The 12,517-nt window shown below is 43.6% G+C and overlaps 1 protein-coding gene across 1 annotated transcript in view; it reads left to right on the top strand.

Moving 5' to 3' along the window:
* Window positions 1-12,056, top strand: part of nmbr (neuromedin B receptor) — a gene marked incomplete at both ends in the record, with an annotated part of 65,268 nt that extends 53,212 nt beyond the window's left edge. The window contains 2 exons of the mRNA XM_080491297.1: window positions 8,019-8,257; window positions 11,894-12,056. Of these exons, the coding sequence (XP_080347423.1) occupies window positions 8,019-8,257; window positions 11,894-12,056 (402 nt within the window). The remainder of the gene's footprint in view (window positions 1-8,018; window positions 8,258-11,893) is intronic.
* Between the last annotated feature and the right edge of the window lie 461 nt (window positions 12,057-12,517).

Raw genomic sequence — 12,517 nt, 5'->3', positions numbered from 1 at the left:
GGAGAGCGGTAATTAGTCCCTGATGGGACTCCGGTGTGTTGCGTTACCTTCCTCTCTCTCTCTCTCTGTGGCGCCTGCGCTGAGCCGCCTCCCCGACCTCCCCTCTGCGGCGCCGCTCAACCGAACTCTGGACCTGAAACTTCTCATTCTGGACCCGTTGATGCGCCAACAGACTCTGTGATCTTAGCAACCAGCTTCTACACTGTGCGACAGGAATTTCATCCAACCTTGGGTCTGACTGATTGATGTCTCTCCATCGAATTAGAGGCGTGAGGCAACGAGACGCACAGTTTGTCAGAACCGAGCAACAAGAACCCCAGAGAATCCTGCATTGATCCAACTTTTTTTAACAGAATCTATCAGGCATTGTTCTGTTGCAGTGCCTCCATTGCTCGAATTGTCATTTTCTGCCTGTTTCTCAAAAGCCGTAGCTCAATGTCAACAGTGAAGCTGTGCGATTGTGGTTCAGACGGCGGCAGGGAAACCTTTGGTTTTGCTGCTTTTACACGAGAGGAAAGAGAGTCAGTTAAAAGGCTCATCGATTGTTGTCCAGACTGATCAGTGTTGGGCGGATGAACGTCGGGGCGCTGAGATGGATGTCCAACACACACACAAGGCGTAAAACACACGGCCTCTGCTACTGAGCAGGATTTGGGCTTAGTGAAGTAACTCCAGCGTTAAACTCTGGGTTTTCGGTCCTGCGACAGAACTTTTTTTTTTTTTTTTTTTTAATGGTACATTACTGCGGTAAATTGCACTAAAATGAGATTTAAAACTTCCTTCACCAACACATCCAACTCCCCATTGTTTGTGTTCGCCCCATTCAGTCTGGCAAATAAACACTGTGCAAGAACAAATTGCTTCTAACAGCATGGGGAGCATGCAGAACCCTCATTTGATAACGCGTTCTTTTGTTTCTGTCATTCGTAGTAAATCACCTGCAAAATGCACTCAAAGTGCAACCCGTGAGGAAGCTCTATGCAGGATCTTTGTAAACAAGTAAAAATGTGATGGGTTGACTTCCAACGTCTGAATAAACACAGACAAAGGAAGTCAGTTACGACCCGGTCTTGATATGGGAAGTGATGAAAGCAGATGGGACCTGGTTTAACGCTGTGATTTATTATCTTCTCTTCTTAACATTAAATTCAAGGCTTTTACAAATATAAAAGAAGAAAAGAATCCAAAACAACTGGTAGACAAGTGAACCTGCAGAGGAGCGACGCTAAAACAAAAGAGCTCAGAAAAAAGACACGGTTGTCAACCCATAAAGAAATCAGGAGCGCAAATGGGAGGAAACTAATCGGGAGGCGATCAAAAGGGAAGGAGGGAGTTAAACACACACACGGCTCACTGCGTATTATTATTTCACTTCTTATATTCTTATTATTATCCAACTACGGTTTCTCGCTCCTCCCTGGCTTCAGTCGGTTTCTGATGCTGAGCAGCCGTCAGGTTTCCTTTCGGCCAATGACGTTTGGTTACGTCCACGGCAACCGGTCCAATATATTTACGTGTCCGACCAGACGGCTGCAACCAAGAGTTTCTGATTTTCCACCAAATCAAATTTAGCTGCGGCCGCAAAACACGTTTATCTTTTAAAACGAGGCTCAAACAGCTTCTACAGTGTCAGGATTACAGTCGTTTCGAAAGAGAGACCGTATCTTATGTTGCGTTTGTGAAGTTTCAATTTGCGGTTCAGGATGGTGAACGTTTCATTACTGCTGTTTTTGTACCTGATTTTAGAGGTTTCATTCTTCTCTTTCAGCAATTTTCGGTCAATTTTGACAGAATAGAATAAACTAGAAATACTTTATTAGTCCCAGAGGGGAATTCATTTAAGCATCGCGCCACACAGAATAAATGGAAAGAGAGTTGAATATTAAATAAGACAAGATAAAAAGTCTTCTGGCCACAGGAACAAATGACATTTTAACCATTTTATCTCTTTTCTAAGCAGTTGTACTTGTTTTCTCCCCCATTTTAAAGCTTTTTTTTTTCTTCTCTTTCAGAAATTCATCTCAATTTCATTTCTCTTGCGACGTGATGAAAGCTGTGGGGATTTAACGTCACAATATTAGTTGTCCATGGAAAAGGCTTCAGGCTGGCAGAGCCGCTAGTGTGACAGCAGTTTGTAAGAACCTCACATGTTGATCACTGCCGTTCCTTTGTTTATCTTCCATCGCCGTCACGTCTTCGAGGGTATTAGTGAGTCATATGGTAGATAAGTCCCTGGATGAAAAAACCGGTACCAACTGTCCCTCTGTGGAAACTGAAGTACATATTCATTTCTGTCTGTTTGCGGGGACTTAATAGTTATTTACATGCATTTTCTCACCGGCTCTCGTTGTACCACAGAACACTCCTCATGTGCCTCCCTGTGTAGACTTTTATCACTAAATGACTCCCATTTATGTTCATTTTTCAGCAATATGTGATCGTAAAGTCGCTGTTCTGGTATTTTCATTCAGTCAATCAGCAGGAGACGCGTGGCTTTTTGCTCAAGTGCATGACTGGGAGGTGTATTTCAATCGCAAATCACGAAAAAAGGCCTCACAGATGAAGCGAGCTTTTCTCTGGAGCTCTGGCTTTTGGATGGTGATAGAAATATGACAACCCGGCGACTCCCCGAGCTCCGCTCACCTCGGCCTGCCTCTAATGGCAGCTGGCAGTCGGGCTCGACCGGGCGGCTCCGCCGGCTCCGTGGAAGGCGGCAGTTAGTCGGCTCCACTTGAGAGAAAAGCTGACATTTGTCAGAGTTATTGGAAGGATCTGGATTTATTCAAAGCGACTGCAGCAGCTGAAGTGCAATGATAAACACATGTGCGCGTACACATGGGGAACAAGATAGTAGAAATGAATTCATCGTTGAGAAGAAAGAAAAAAAAACAAAAAAAAAACCCATACATGCGTTCATATAACCGATCCATCCGCATGACTTATGGAGCTGCAGGTGCCAAAGAGGATCTTGGGAATAATGCCACAGTCTGCTGCGCTGCTGGCGGCGAATCAGAGTCAACAGAAATCAGCAGCATGCAGCAAACAGCACAGAGTTGACCTCTGCTCCGTAATCAGCAGCGCTCGCTGCTGGGTAACTTTCTCTCTTCTTTTTAATTCACCGTATCTGACGTCTGGAGAGCCGAGTCAGACCAGGTGAGTCGCTGTGAGCTGCTGTTACACCTGATGGAGATGAGTTTGGAAGCCACATCTGTTCTCCACTCAGCAGAAATGGATTTAATTAAAGACGCGCTCATTGCGAGACATTAACCCCCCCCCATGCATTGTTTTTTTTATACGGGAGTCTTTTTAATCCCCTTGTTGTGTGCAAATGACTTTGGAATGGTTTTGCATGAGTGTTGCAGAGATTCACACTCCAGGGAGGAAACAATAGGCTGGACAGATTTTCTCTTCACCGCCATACAAGCTGATTTAAGGTCCAGCCTGGATGAAGCTCCGGTGGGGACTTTGTGTTTACTCTCCTCTAAACACACCGGGTAAAACATTAGGCAGACCTTTGGCAGGTTGAACCCTGTTTAGCTATTGCAGCTGCCGTCAGCATCCCTCATACATTTTGGTCCATTGTGTCCTGCCAGCGTCACAACATCCAGGATGTGAATCTCCTTTTCGGCTAATTCCTCAGTTGGGCCCTTTTTGACTCAAACCCGGTGATGGTGGAGGGTTAGGGTTTGGGTTGGAGGCCTTCTGAGTCCAGTGAACTCATCCACAAAGGTCATCTGAGTTTTGTGACAAGGTCTTTTATCCTGTTTGAAGTGTTGAAGAGAGCAGAAGCGTGCCCTCACTGCAGCTACTCGCTTTAAACTCTACTAAAACATTCAAACAGTCATTTTATTCTTAAAAGCGTCTTTCAAAACCTCAGCAAATCTCAATATGATCAAGGTGTGCAAGTGCGGTTTGCAGGAATACTTCCATGTAATGACTGTATTTTACACAATGTTTTAAAACTGTGCTCACATGTTCCCAATAAATGCGCACCACGAGGCTTGCACTCACACACCGTGTGTCTATTGGGAACTATACGGTATGTTATTTAGTTCTTTGTCTTATTATGAGTATTGGTTTGGAGTACTTGGAGTACTTGTCTGATCTTAGTTCTATCGTGGTCTGGTAATGTTATTTTAATTACCACTTTATTTGTTGTTGTGTCATCATTGGATTTACCTATATATTTATACAGTATGTGTATAAGATGATACACTGTGACCATAAAGGGATGAACAGAGTCTGCAACAATACTCAGTCTTCCAAGTAAATATCTTCCAAACTGTTACAGCAGCAGTCTGAATCATGTCGTTTCGTCCAAAATGGAAACTCATCAGAACTTCGAGCGTCTATATTCAAGTTTTGATGGTTCGGTGTGAACTGTAACCTCAGTGTGGACTTCAAGCTTCACCCTGTTTAAAAAGCTCACAGATGCTCTTCAGCACACATATTAGGAACTATTGTTTTTATAGAATCTCCAACCAGTCTGTCCATTTTCATTTGACATCAATAAGACTTTTTGTCCCGGAGAACTCTGCTCCATGGTCATGTGTAAAAATCCCAGTTGAGAAATACTCAGGTCAACAGCCTGGTTCAAAGTCACTTAAATCACCTTTGTTCTACATCCTGACCATGTCTACATGCGGAGGTATACACACATAATTGGCTGATAAACTAGATTAAGATGTTCACCTAATAAAATTGCCATTGAGTGTTCAAAACACATAATTGCATTTCATGACAAAAAACACTGATAAATTGATTGAGTTTGGATTGGTAATTTGGAAATTGGCAATTATAAAGAAAAAGTCAGGTTTGGGTCTGGAGATGTGGACTTAGGATAAGTGACACTGGTTGTTCATGAAAAAAAATAGATTTTTTTATTGAAAAAAGGGAAACCAAAAATGAAAAAGAATCCACCCGGTCAAGGGAGTGGAGTCCACAATAAGACACAGAGACACTGAAATGCCGAAGCACAGGACGGCAGAGACACAGAAACACAGGCCACGTTTGCACGTACCCGGATATTTAAAAAAAACTGTGATATTTCTGTGTTTGGGCCTCACATTTACAAATAATAGCAGCACAAACGATGATTACTGAAAACGTGGATAAACTTATCTCCAGTTGCATCTAAAGGAGGGTAAGCGGAGATTTACGTCACAATTCGGGACCTTGTGTTTTTTTTTCCAGGATTCTGATTGGCTGTCATGGCTTCACGCTTCTTGTTACACTGCCCCCTGCAGGTTTGGCTGCTTATAGTAGCTCTGAAACAGGTGTACATGCAGGAACGTATCAATGAAGATTTCTTTCTAAACGTACAGAACACACAAGAAAGGCCCTTTTTTATACCACAGCCACCAGGTGACGACAATCACACACTCAGGCCCAGGTGAAAGACATCAGGGACAGCCTCAGAGACAAACAGGCTCATTGAGAACATGGACTTTCAACAAATAGGGACGTGTGGATCACATGATCCTCTCTGGTAAAGCCTGGAAAGAAGCAGCCAAAAAACAGTCTGGATAAACAAAATGTTCCATTGCTGCTGTGTTGAGGGCAGCCTCGAGGCGATCGTCCTTTTCAGTTAACAAAACTAACAAAAATGTCCTTTAGGTTAACAAAGACCAACAGAAATAAAGTGATCAAAACTTAATGAATGCTGGAGCCTTCTTTTTTTTTTTTTTTTTTCCCCAATGAAGATAAAGTGGATGAGTCTCTGTGGCCTGAACACAAATCCGCCTCCAGCCTTTGTTTTGCTGCACTGGTTGATGGTTCCTGACACTGTGTGTCCCTCCTTCCAGCTCACTGCTGTGCACAAGTTCACAGCCATTCACTAAAATATCCAACTGGGGAAGAAAACCTACGGGCACCCGAGGGCGAAGCAATGCTCCTTTGTGATGGCTTTATCTTCTGGTGGTGTTTTCAATCCTCGGGGATTCAACAGTAATGTGTGCTGTTGATGGAAATTTTTTTTTATGGATTAGAAAAATACTTGTATTTACAAGGTGGGAGGCTGTGGTTCTGTTGGTAGAGTGGTCGTCTCTCAATCGGAAGGCTGCAGGTTGAATTTCCTATCTCCTCCTGTCCTTGAGCATGGCGGCCGCCTCCATTGGTATGTCTGTGTGAATGTGATTAACAGTGTAACACACACACCAGACACCATTGTGAAAATTTGGTTTATTTTTACTGTTTCATATGTTCAAGTCTGCATTGGAGTTTTAGTGATGGATGGATGGATGGATGGATGGATGGATGGATGGATTGCAATGGGTATAAATTGTGTCCCCCCCTTTAGAACAAGTGCAAATAAGTAAAAAAAAAAAAAAAAAAACCTTTCATAAAACATAATTATCATCTGAAATTCAATCAGACTAAGCTCCCCTTCACATGACAACATTTCCAAGTGAAACCTTTCGTTGCGTTTTGGGATCCATTTACACGACTACGGTGCACGGAGTCGCTGAAAACACAACTTTTCCAAAAAACTCCGACTCCGTCATAATGAAGACTGAGAAAATGCAACTCTGCATGCGCATATATTGCTGCATAAACACAGAACGTTTCTCAAATAAAAAGTAAAAAAAACAAACCATGCCAAACCTTGAGTAATCTAAGTGTGAGGGGGTGAGAGCTCACCACTCCCCCACGGTGCAGAAAAACATGTGAATAAATTTGAAATGTATTTTTTTTGTCTTTATCAGTAATCTGGAGTTTCGACTGTTTAACGTTTTTAAAGTGACTCGTACAAAACCGGTCGTCCTGTGCCTTTAACAAACGGCCAACTCTGATTGGCTCAGAACCAATGCAGCTCTCACTTGGGAAAAGAGAGTCACATGACAAAGAACCCTAAAATGGTTAATGAAGACAAACAGAAAAACTTTTTTTTAACAAAGCTTTTGTCGGTAACTAATTCTGAAGTTGTTTACTGTTTTTTCCTTCTAAATCTGAATTTACAAAAGAATTGAATACATTCCAAAAGAAATTAGGTGAGCGTTTCAAAATATAAAGAGGAAATTATCCTCAAGATGCAACAAAGCTGATTCCCCTATTCCAAACCTGAAGCCTGATGGAAGTTATGAACATTAATATGTTGCTCTGAAAGCAGAGAACGTTTCTCTGACCCGCACAGCGAAGCTCTCTGAGAAGCACCGTTGCCATTTTTGTGCGTTGGTGTCGAACTCTTAAGCGCGGAGACGGCTGACCTGCTCAGAAAGCCTCCGACTGACGGGACTGACCTTTTCCTGTACGTCTCCGACCTCGTCAGGCAGACGCTGGCTGAGCGCCAGACTCCTTGTACGACGGCTTATACGAGCCGCTGTTCTGATCCATGTCCATCCTCCTCCTCCTCCTCTCCGCCCTCGTGTTTCCATTGGTTTCATCAGAGGAAGCTTTTAGCATGCGGGTCCCAGCGGGAATCGTCCATCAGTCCCGCCAAGCTTGGTTACATTTTCCCACCATTCTAAGACATTTAGGCTCGGGTGTATTTCTATCATCTTTTCAAACAACTTCGACATGGCATGTGATGGATTGAAGATGTTTTTATGGCTTTTATTTAGACATTCTTTAGCTCTTTAGTCCGATTAAAGGAAACTTTTCATGACCTTTTCATGAACCACTTATTTAAGGTTTGCTTCCCACATTTGTCATGTCATTTTCAGTGCATGATAATTGAGACGCACCTCAAATCCAATAAGAGTATTTCATTTTGGAACACTTGCATTACAGGACGTACCTCAATAGATTTGATGACCCCACACACCTTTAATTGAGCTCTGTGGTTGATAAAGGTTGCTTATGTCTGGTGTGTGTGTGTGTGTGTGTGTGTGTGTGTGTGTGTGTGTGTGTGTGTGTGTGTGTGTGTGTGTGTGTGTGTGTGTGTGTGTGTGTGTGTGTGTGTGTGTGTGTGTGTGTGTGTGTGTGTGTGTGTGTCCCTCCTCAGTTCCTCCACCCCTCAAATCAGGGTCACAAATGATTTCCCTCTGCCTTAACGTCTTGTTTACCGTCCGTTGTTCCAGATGGAGACGAGGAAGCGCCTGGCCAAGATCGTGCTGGTTTTCGTGGGCCTGTTCGCCCTGTGCTGGTTCCCCAACCACGTCCTCTACATGTACCGCTCCTTCCACTACCACCAGATGGACCTGTCGCTGGCTCACCTCGTCATCACGCTGCTGGCACGAGTCCTCAGCTTCTCCTCGTCCTGCGTCAACCCCTTCGCCCTCTACCTGCTCAGCGAGAGCTTCCGTCGGCATTTCAACAGGTGTGATTCATCCCGGTGCTTTCTGCCACTTTGATCACATGTCAGCAGTCCTCAACAGTGATTCAATGAAACGAGACCGGGAACTGATCTGTTTGGTGTTTTATATGGCGAAGGTGATATTAGCCGCATCCTTTTTCCTATAGCACACGGTACAGAAAAGTAACTAATTACTCTGGATATCCCTTTAAATATGTTGTTGGAATAATCTTACGAAAGGTTATCACATTCATTGTACCAACATTCTTTCTCATCTATTACGACTTGTATTTCTCCACTGTGATCTTTTATGGTAAGGAGGAATGTGGTCTGCAGATGGGCAGGATGCGGATCTGACAAAACATTTAGACATTTAGGATAACTGAAACACTCTCTGTCCGTTCTCCTCGCGGGTAAAACCAATCTTAACTCGGTGTGTGTTCTTCCTTGCAGAATTAATAAATGTTCAGAGGTTGGACCTGACATACGTTATCCAAGAAAGCCTTGCGGCAGGTTTGCCAAGATGACGTCAGTCAGAGAAACCAAAACACAGTTTGATGGCGACAAATTCTGGTTTGTTTTTAACAACGCGTGGTCATGCTCTTGTTTTGGTGTATTAGTTTATTCTCTGTGCAGAAGTGAAACCTTTTATGGGCGGTATATTGTAAAGAATTTTTTTATTTCTGGTAAAGTAACTTTAACCTAACCTCTTCAATACAAACAACTTCCATGTTGCTTTCTTAATGACTTTATTGCAACGTTTTTGTTTCAGAAAAGTTTGGTGTTTACACAGACAAGTTTGGTGTCTGTTGACACGGAAATGGCAGAAATGATGAAAACAGTGTTGTTTTCATGTTCAGTCACTAGAGGGTGCCGTCGTTTTTGTTTTTGTAATGAAACCACACACCGTGGAGTCCGAGCAGTTTTAGCAAACTCAGAAAGTTCCACCTTGGAAGCCATTTTCAAGGCATTCAAGCACCGTTGTTGCGTAAACAGACACCCAAAAGACAACAAACGTTTTCTGTTTTCACTTGGAAAACATTGTCGTGTCAACGTGGCCTTAGATCAACAAAGCATTCCTCCACTGTAGACAGGGGGTTAGCCATTTTCTTCAGGGTTGCTATTTTTCTATTTGGTTGTGCGCTTCCTCAAAGAAATGGATTCATGAACTAAGAACTGCGTTCAGCTCGTCCTCCAGCAAACAGGAGTTTGGTGGAATAGTAACAGAGTGAGTTTTTAATTTGAAACGCTGTCAGTCGAATCAGTGAGCCTTTCTGTGTGGAGTGAGCATGTGGCCATGCGGCTCACTTTTACTACAGACTTAAAATTTCCGTTTTCAACGTTTGTTTCAGTGATCGACCTCCAGAAGGTGTTCACATCTTTCCCATCGTGGTTGCGGCGTCGAGGCAGACGGGTCACTGCTGTTTTCCACACCGACTGTTGTGACGCAGCGGCTGAATGCTTAAACAACTCTCGCTTATTGACTGTACAGGCGAGCGGTGAATGAGGGCAGCACAGAAAGCCGCCACCTCTTGGCTGACAGGCTCAGTTTTGGCAGTGCGTCCGCTGATGTTTGGTTAAATTGCTATTTTTTTTCCCAGACTAATCAAAACTTTCCGGGGGATGAACATTTGCGGCGCTGCGAGCATTCACAAATAAACAGAGGAAACGAGCGGGCGGCGAGCGCCGCAATCTCTCGCCGCGAATGGATTCTGGAACGCCGCCGCTGAATGAACTAATCACGGCCCCGTCGCTTTCTAAATCTCCTTCTGAGTGCTCCCCACTTCCACTAAACATCCCTCAACTCTTCATTATTCTGCCTCACTGGGATGGAAACCCTCTTCAAAACTCACAATCCTTCCTGAAGCCTGCAGCTGTGACAGCGCGGCGTTCGGGGAACCTGAGGAAGGGCTTTACACCGTCATCTGGGTCACATTCGCAATGAAATCCCGACACCGTCGAGCAGAGCTGAGCCTGTGGGAAGAACTTCACAGGAATTCACTTGAAGCTAAAACTGAATATTGTTGTTGGTTCAACTTGAAGGATTTACATTGAATTAAAAAAAATTTAAAATGTCCTTGATATTTTTCCACCTGCACAGCTAATTAAGAGTCTGCCCCTTTTCTCAGGATTATAACTGTGGAAAGAAATAACATGATATTAAACACCTACGCAGGCCTTAAATCTAGGAGTCTTTTTCATTTTCTAGTTTTTATCTCTTTATAAGTTCTGTCAAACAATTTGTGATCAGATTAATCACAGGGTTACTGTGGATTAATTTCAATTGAACCCAAATAAATATTCATTTTTAATCTATGATAACCATTTTGCATGTGAAACCAGACTCAAGAAAGAAGGGAATATATTTGCACTTCATGTTTACAAAACCACATTTCTCTCTTTCTCAACAAACATTCATATTCACTATGTGTACCTGACTTGTTGACATCGTTTTTAGATTAGAAGAAGTAAGAAACAAGCGGTGCAGATTAATATTATATGTCCTAGTTTTGGTTCCACTACAGCGAGTTTAGACCTTTCACCAAAGTTTTGCGTTGCGTCTGACCGCCACTTCCCACGGTCCTCATTTGCATAACGCTGACAGGGTGCTATTTTATGGAAATGAGCTCCAGGATGACGCAACACAACGTTTGAAATGCGCTGCGCCGTACCCAGCATGCACCGTGGTGTGTTTCACATAGCCAATGAATGGGATGCGAGAAATTGACAGATCCTGTAGAAACGTACCTTCAATCTAAAGGTCAAAAGGGTTAAATGCATTCAAAAAAATTGTATTAAGATTAAACATGATGATTGGAATTTTGGTAAAAAAGGGGAGAAATTACAATATTATAGAGAAATAATGGCCATTCAGACATATCTTTTTAACTCAAAATGTCAAACTTTGTTATGAGTCCAAATTACTATTTTATACTTTCTTGGCGTTTCTCCAAATATCATAAACGGTCTAGGACAAGGACCAAAACAGCCATTTATTGGTGATTTTCCAACAAATAAAACTCACCTGGAGCCACAAAACATGAAGAAATCTGAAATAAAGAAAAAAGCATCTTGTAATCATGATGTTACATAGCTACAATTTATGAAATGTGTTTTCTTGAGCAGCTTCTTTAGTGATTCTTTGCATCTTGGATGTTTTAGTAATTTTAGCTGTTCATAGCCGCTGTGCATTTCCCAATAGAACAGTTTTAGCTATATTAGTAAACTTCTCTGACTGTTTTGAGTGATTTTACCATTGTTTTCCTTCTTCGGCTGGTTTCAGCCAGGAGATTAGACCATTTTTGAAAGACAGTGGGGTAGGCACATGAAATAAAACTGAAAGCAAAATGTTTATTTATGTAGAATATGCGGGCAGTTTCAGAGCGCCACTGCAGAGAGGCTGAAGACTCTGGTCTAGGAGATTGTTAGAAATGTGTGTTCAGTTATTGTGAAGGTCTTAGAGAAGTCTTGTGCACTCACTCACTCACTCACTCACTCACTCACTCACTCACTCACTCACTCACTCACTCACTCACTCACTCACTCACTCACTCACTCACTCACTCACTCACTCACTCACTCACTCACTCACTCACTCACTCACTCACTCACTCACTCACTCACTCACTCACCTACCTCTGTCCTCCTCTTCCTCCTCAGTCAGCTGCGTTGTGGACGCGGCCCCCATCCACAGCGCCAGGCCAGTTACCTGCACAGCACCTCCCACATCCGCCTCACCTCCATCAAGAAGACCACGCCCACCATCGCCATCGGAGCCCCGGCGGCCAACGGCAACCCCAACAGACAGGAAGTGGCTCTGTGAAGCAGCGGGAGCAGGGAAACCCAGGGATTTTCCAGCTTCTCTTCCTGGTGCTGCAGACACGGGACACCTGCAGGACAGATCGGGGCTACATGGGAGCGCGGGCAGGCCGAGGGGTTGGACGCGACCCTCCCAGCTTTGAAACGCCTGCACCAGCTGCTCATGGACCCCATCCCCAACCTGGCAACCAAACAGAAAGTGCCTCTTGGAAGTACAAGGTCAAACACTGGAGGAAGCGTTAGAAACCCAAACAGCTTCACTCCTGGAACGGTTTGCTCTTCTCCAGATGGACGCTCGGAGGACAGACCAGACGGAGCTTGTTGACTGCATGGCTACTAACGTGAGCATGTCCGATGTGAACGCTTGTTTCTCTGTGCTGCGCTGCTGGAATATTCACCGCCACGTGTTGGCATTTCACTTTAACTTTCTTCACTGTTTTCATCTGTTTGTTGGCTGTTGATTGC

Source organism: Lipophrys pholis, assembly GCF_963383615.2.
Source record: "Lipophrys pholis genome assembly, chromosome: 21".
Taxonomy (NCBI): Eukaryota; Metazoa; Chordata; class Actinopteri; order Blenniiformes; family Blenniidae; genus Lipophrys; species Lipophrys pholis.
This window is presented reverse-complemented; position numbering and strand designations above follow the sequence as displayed.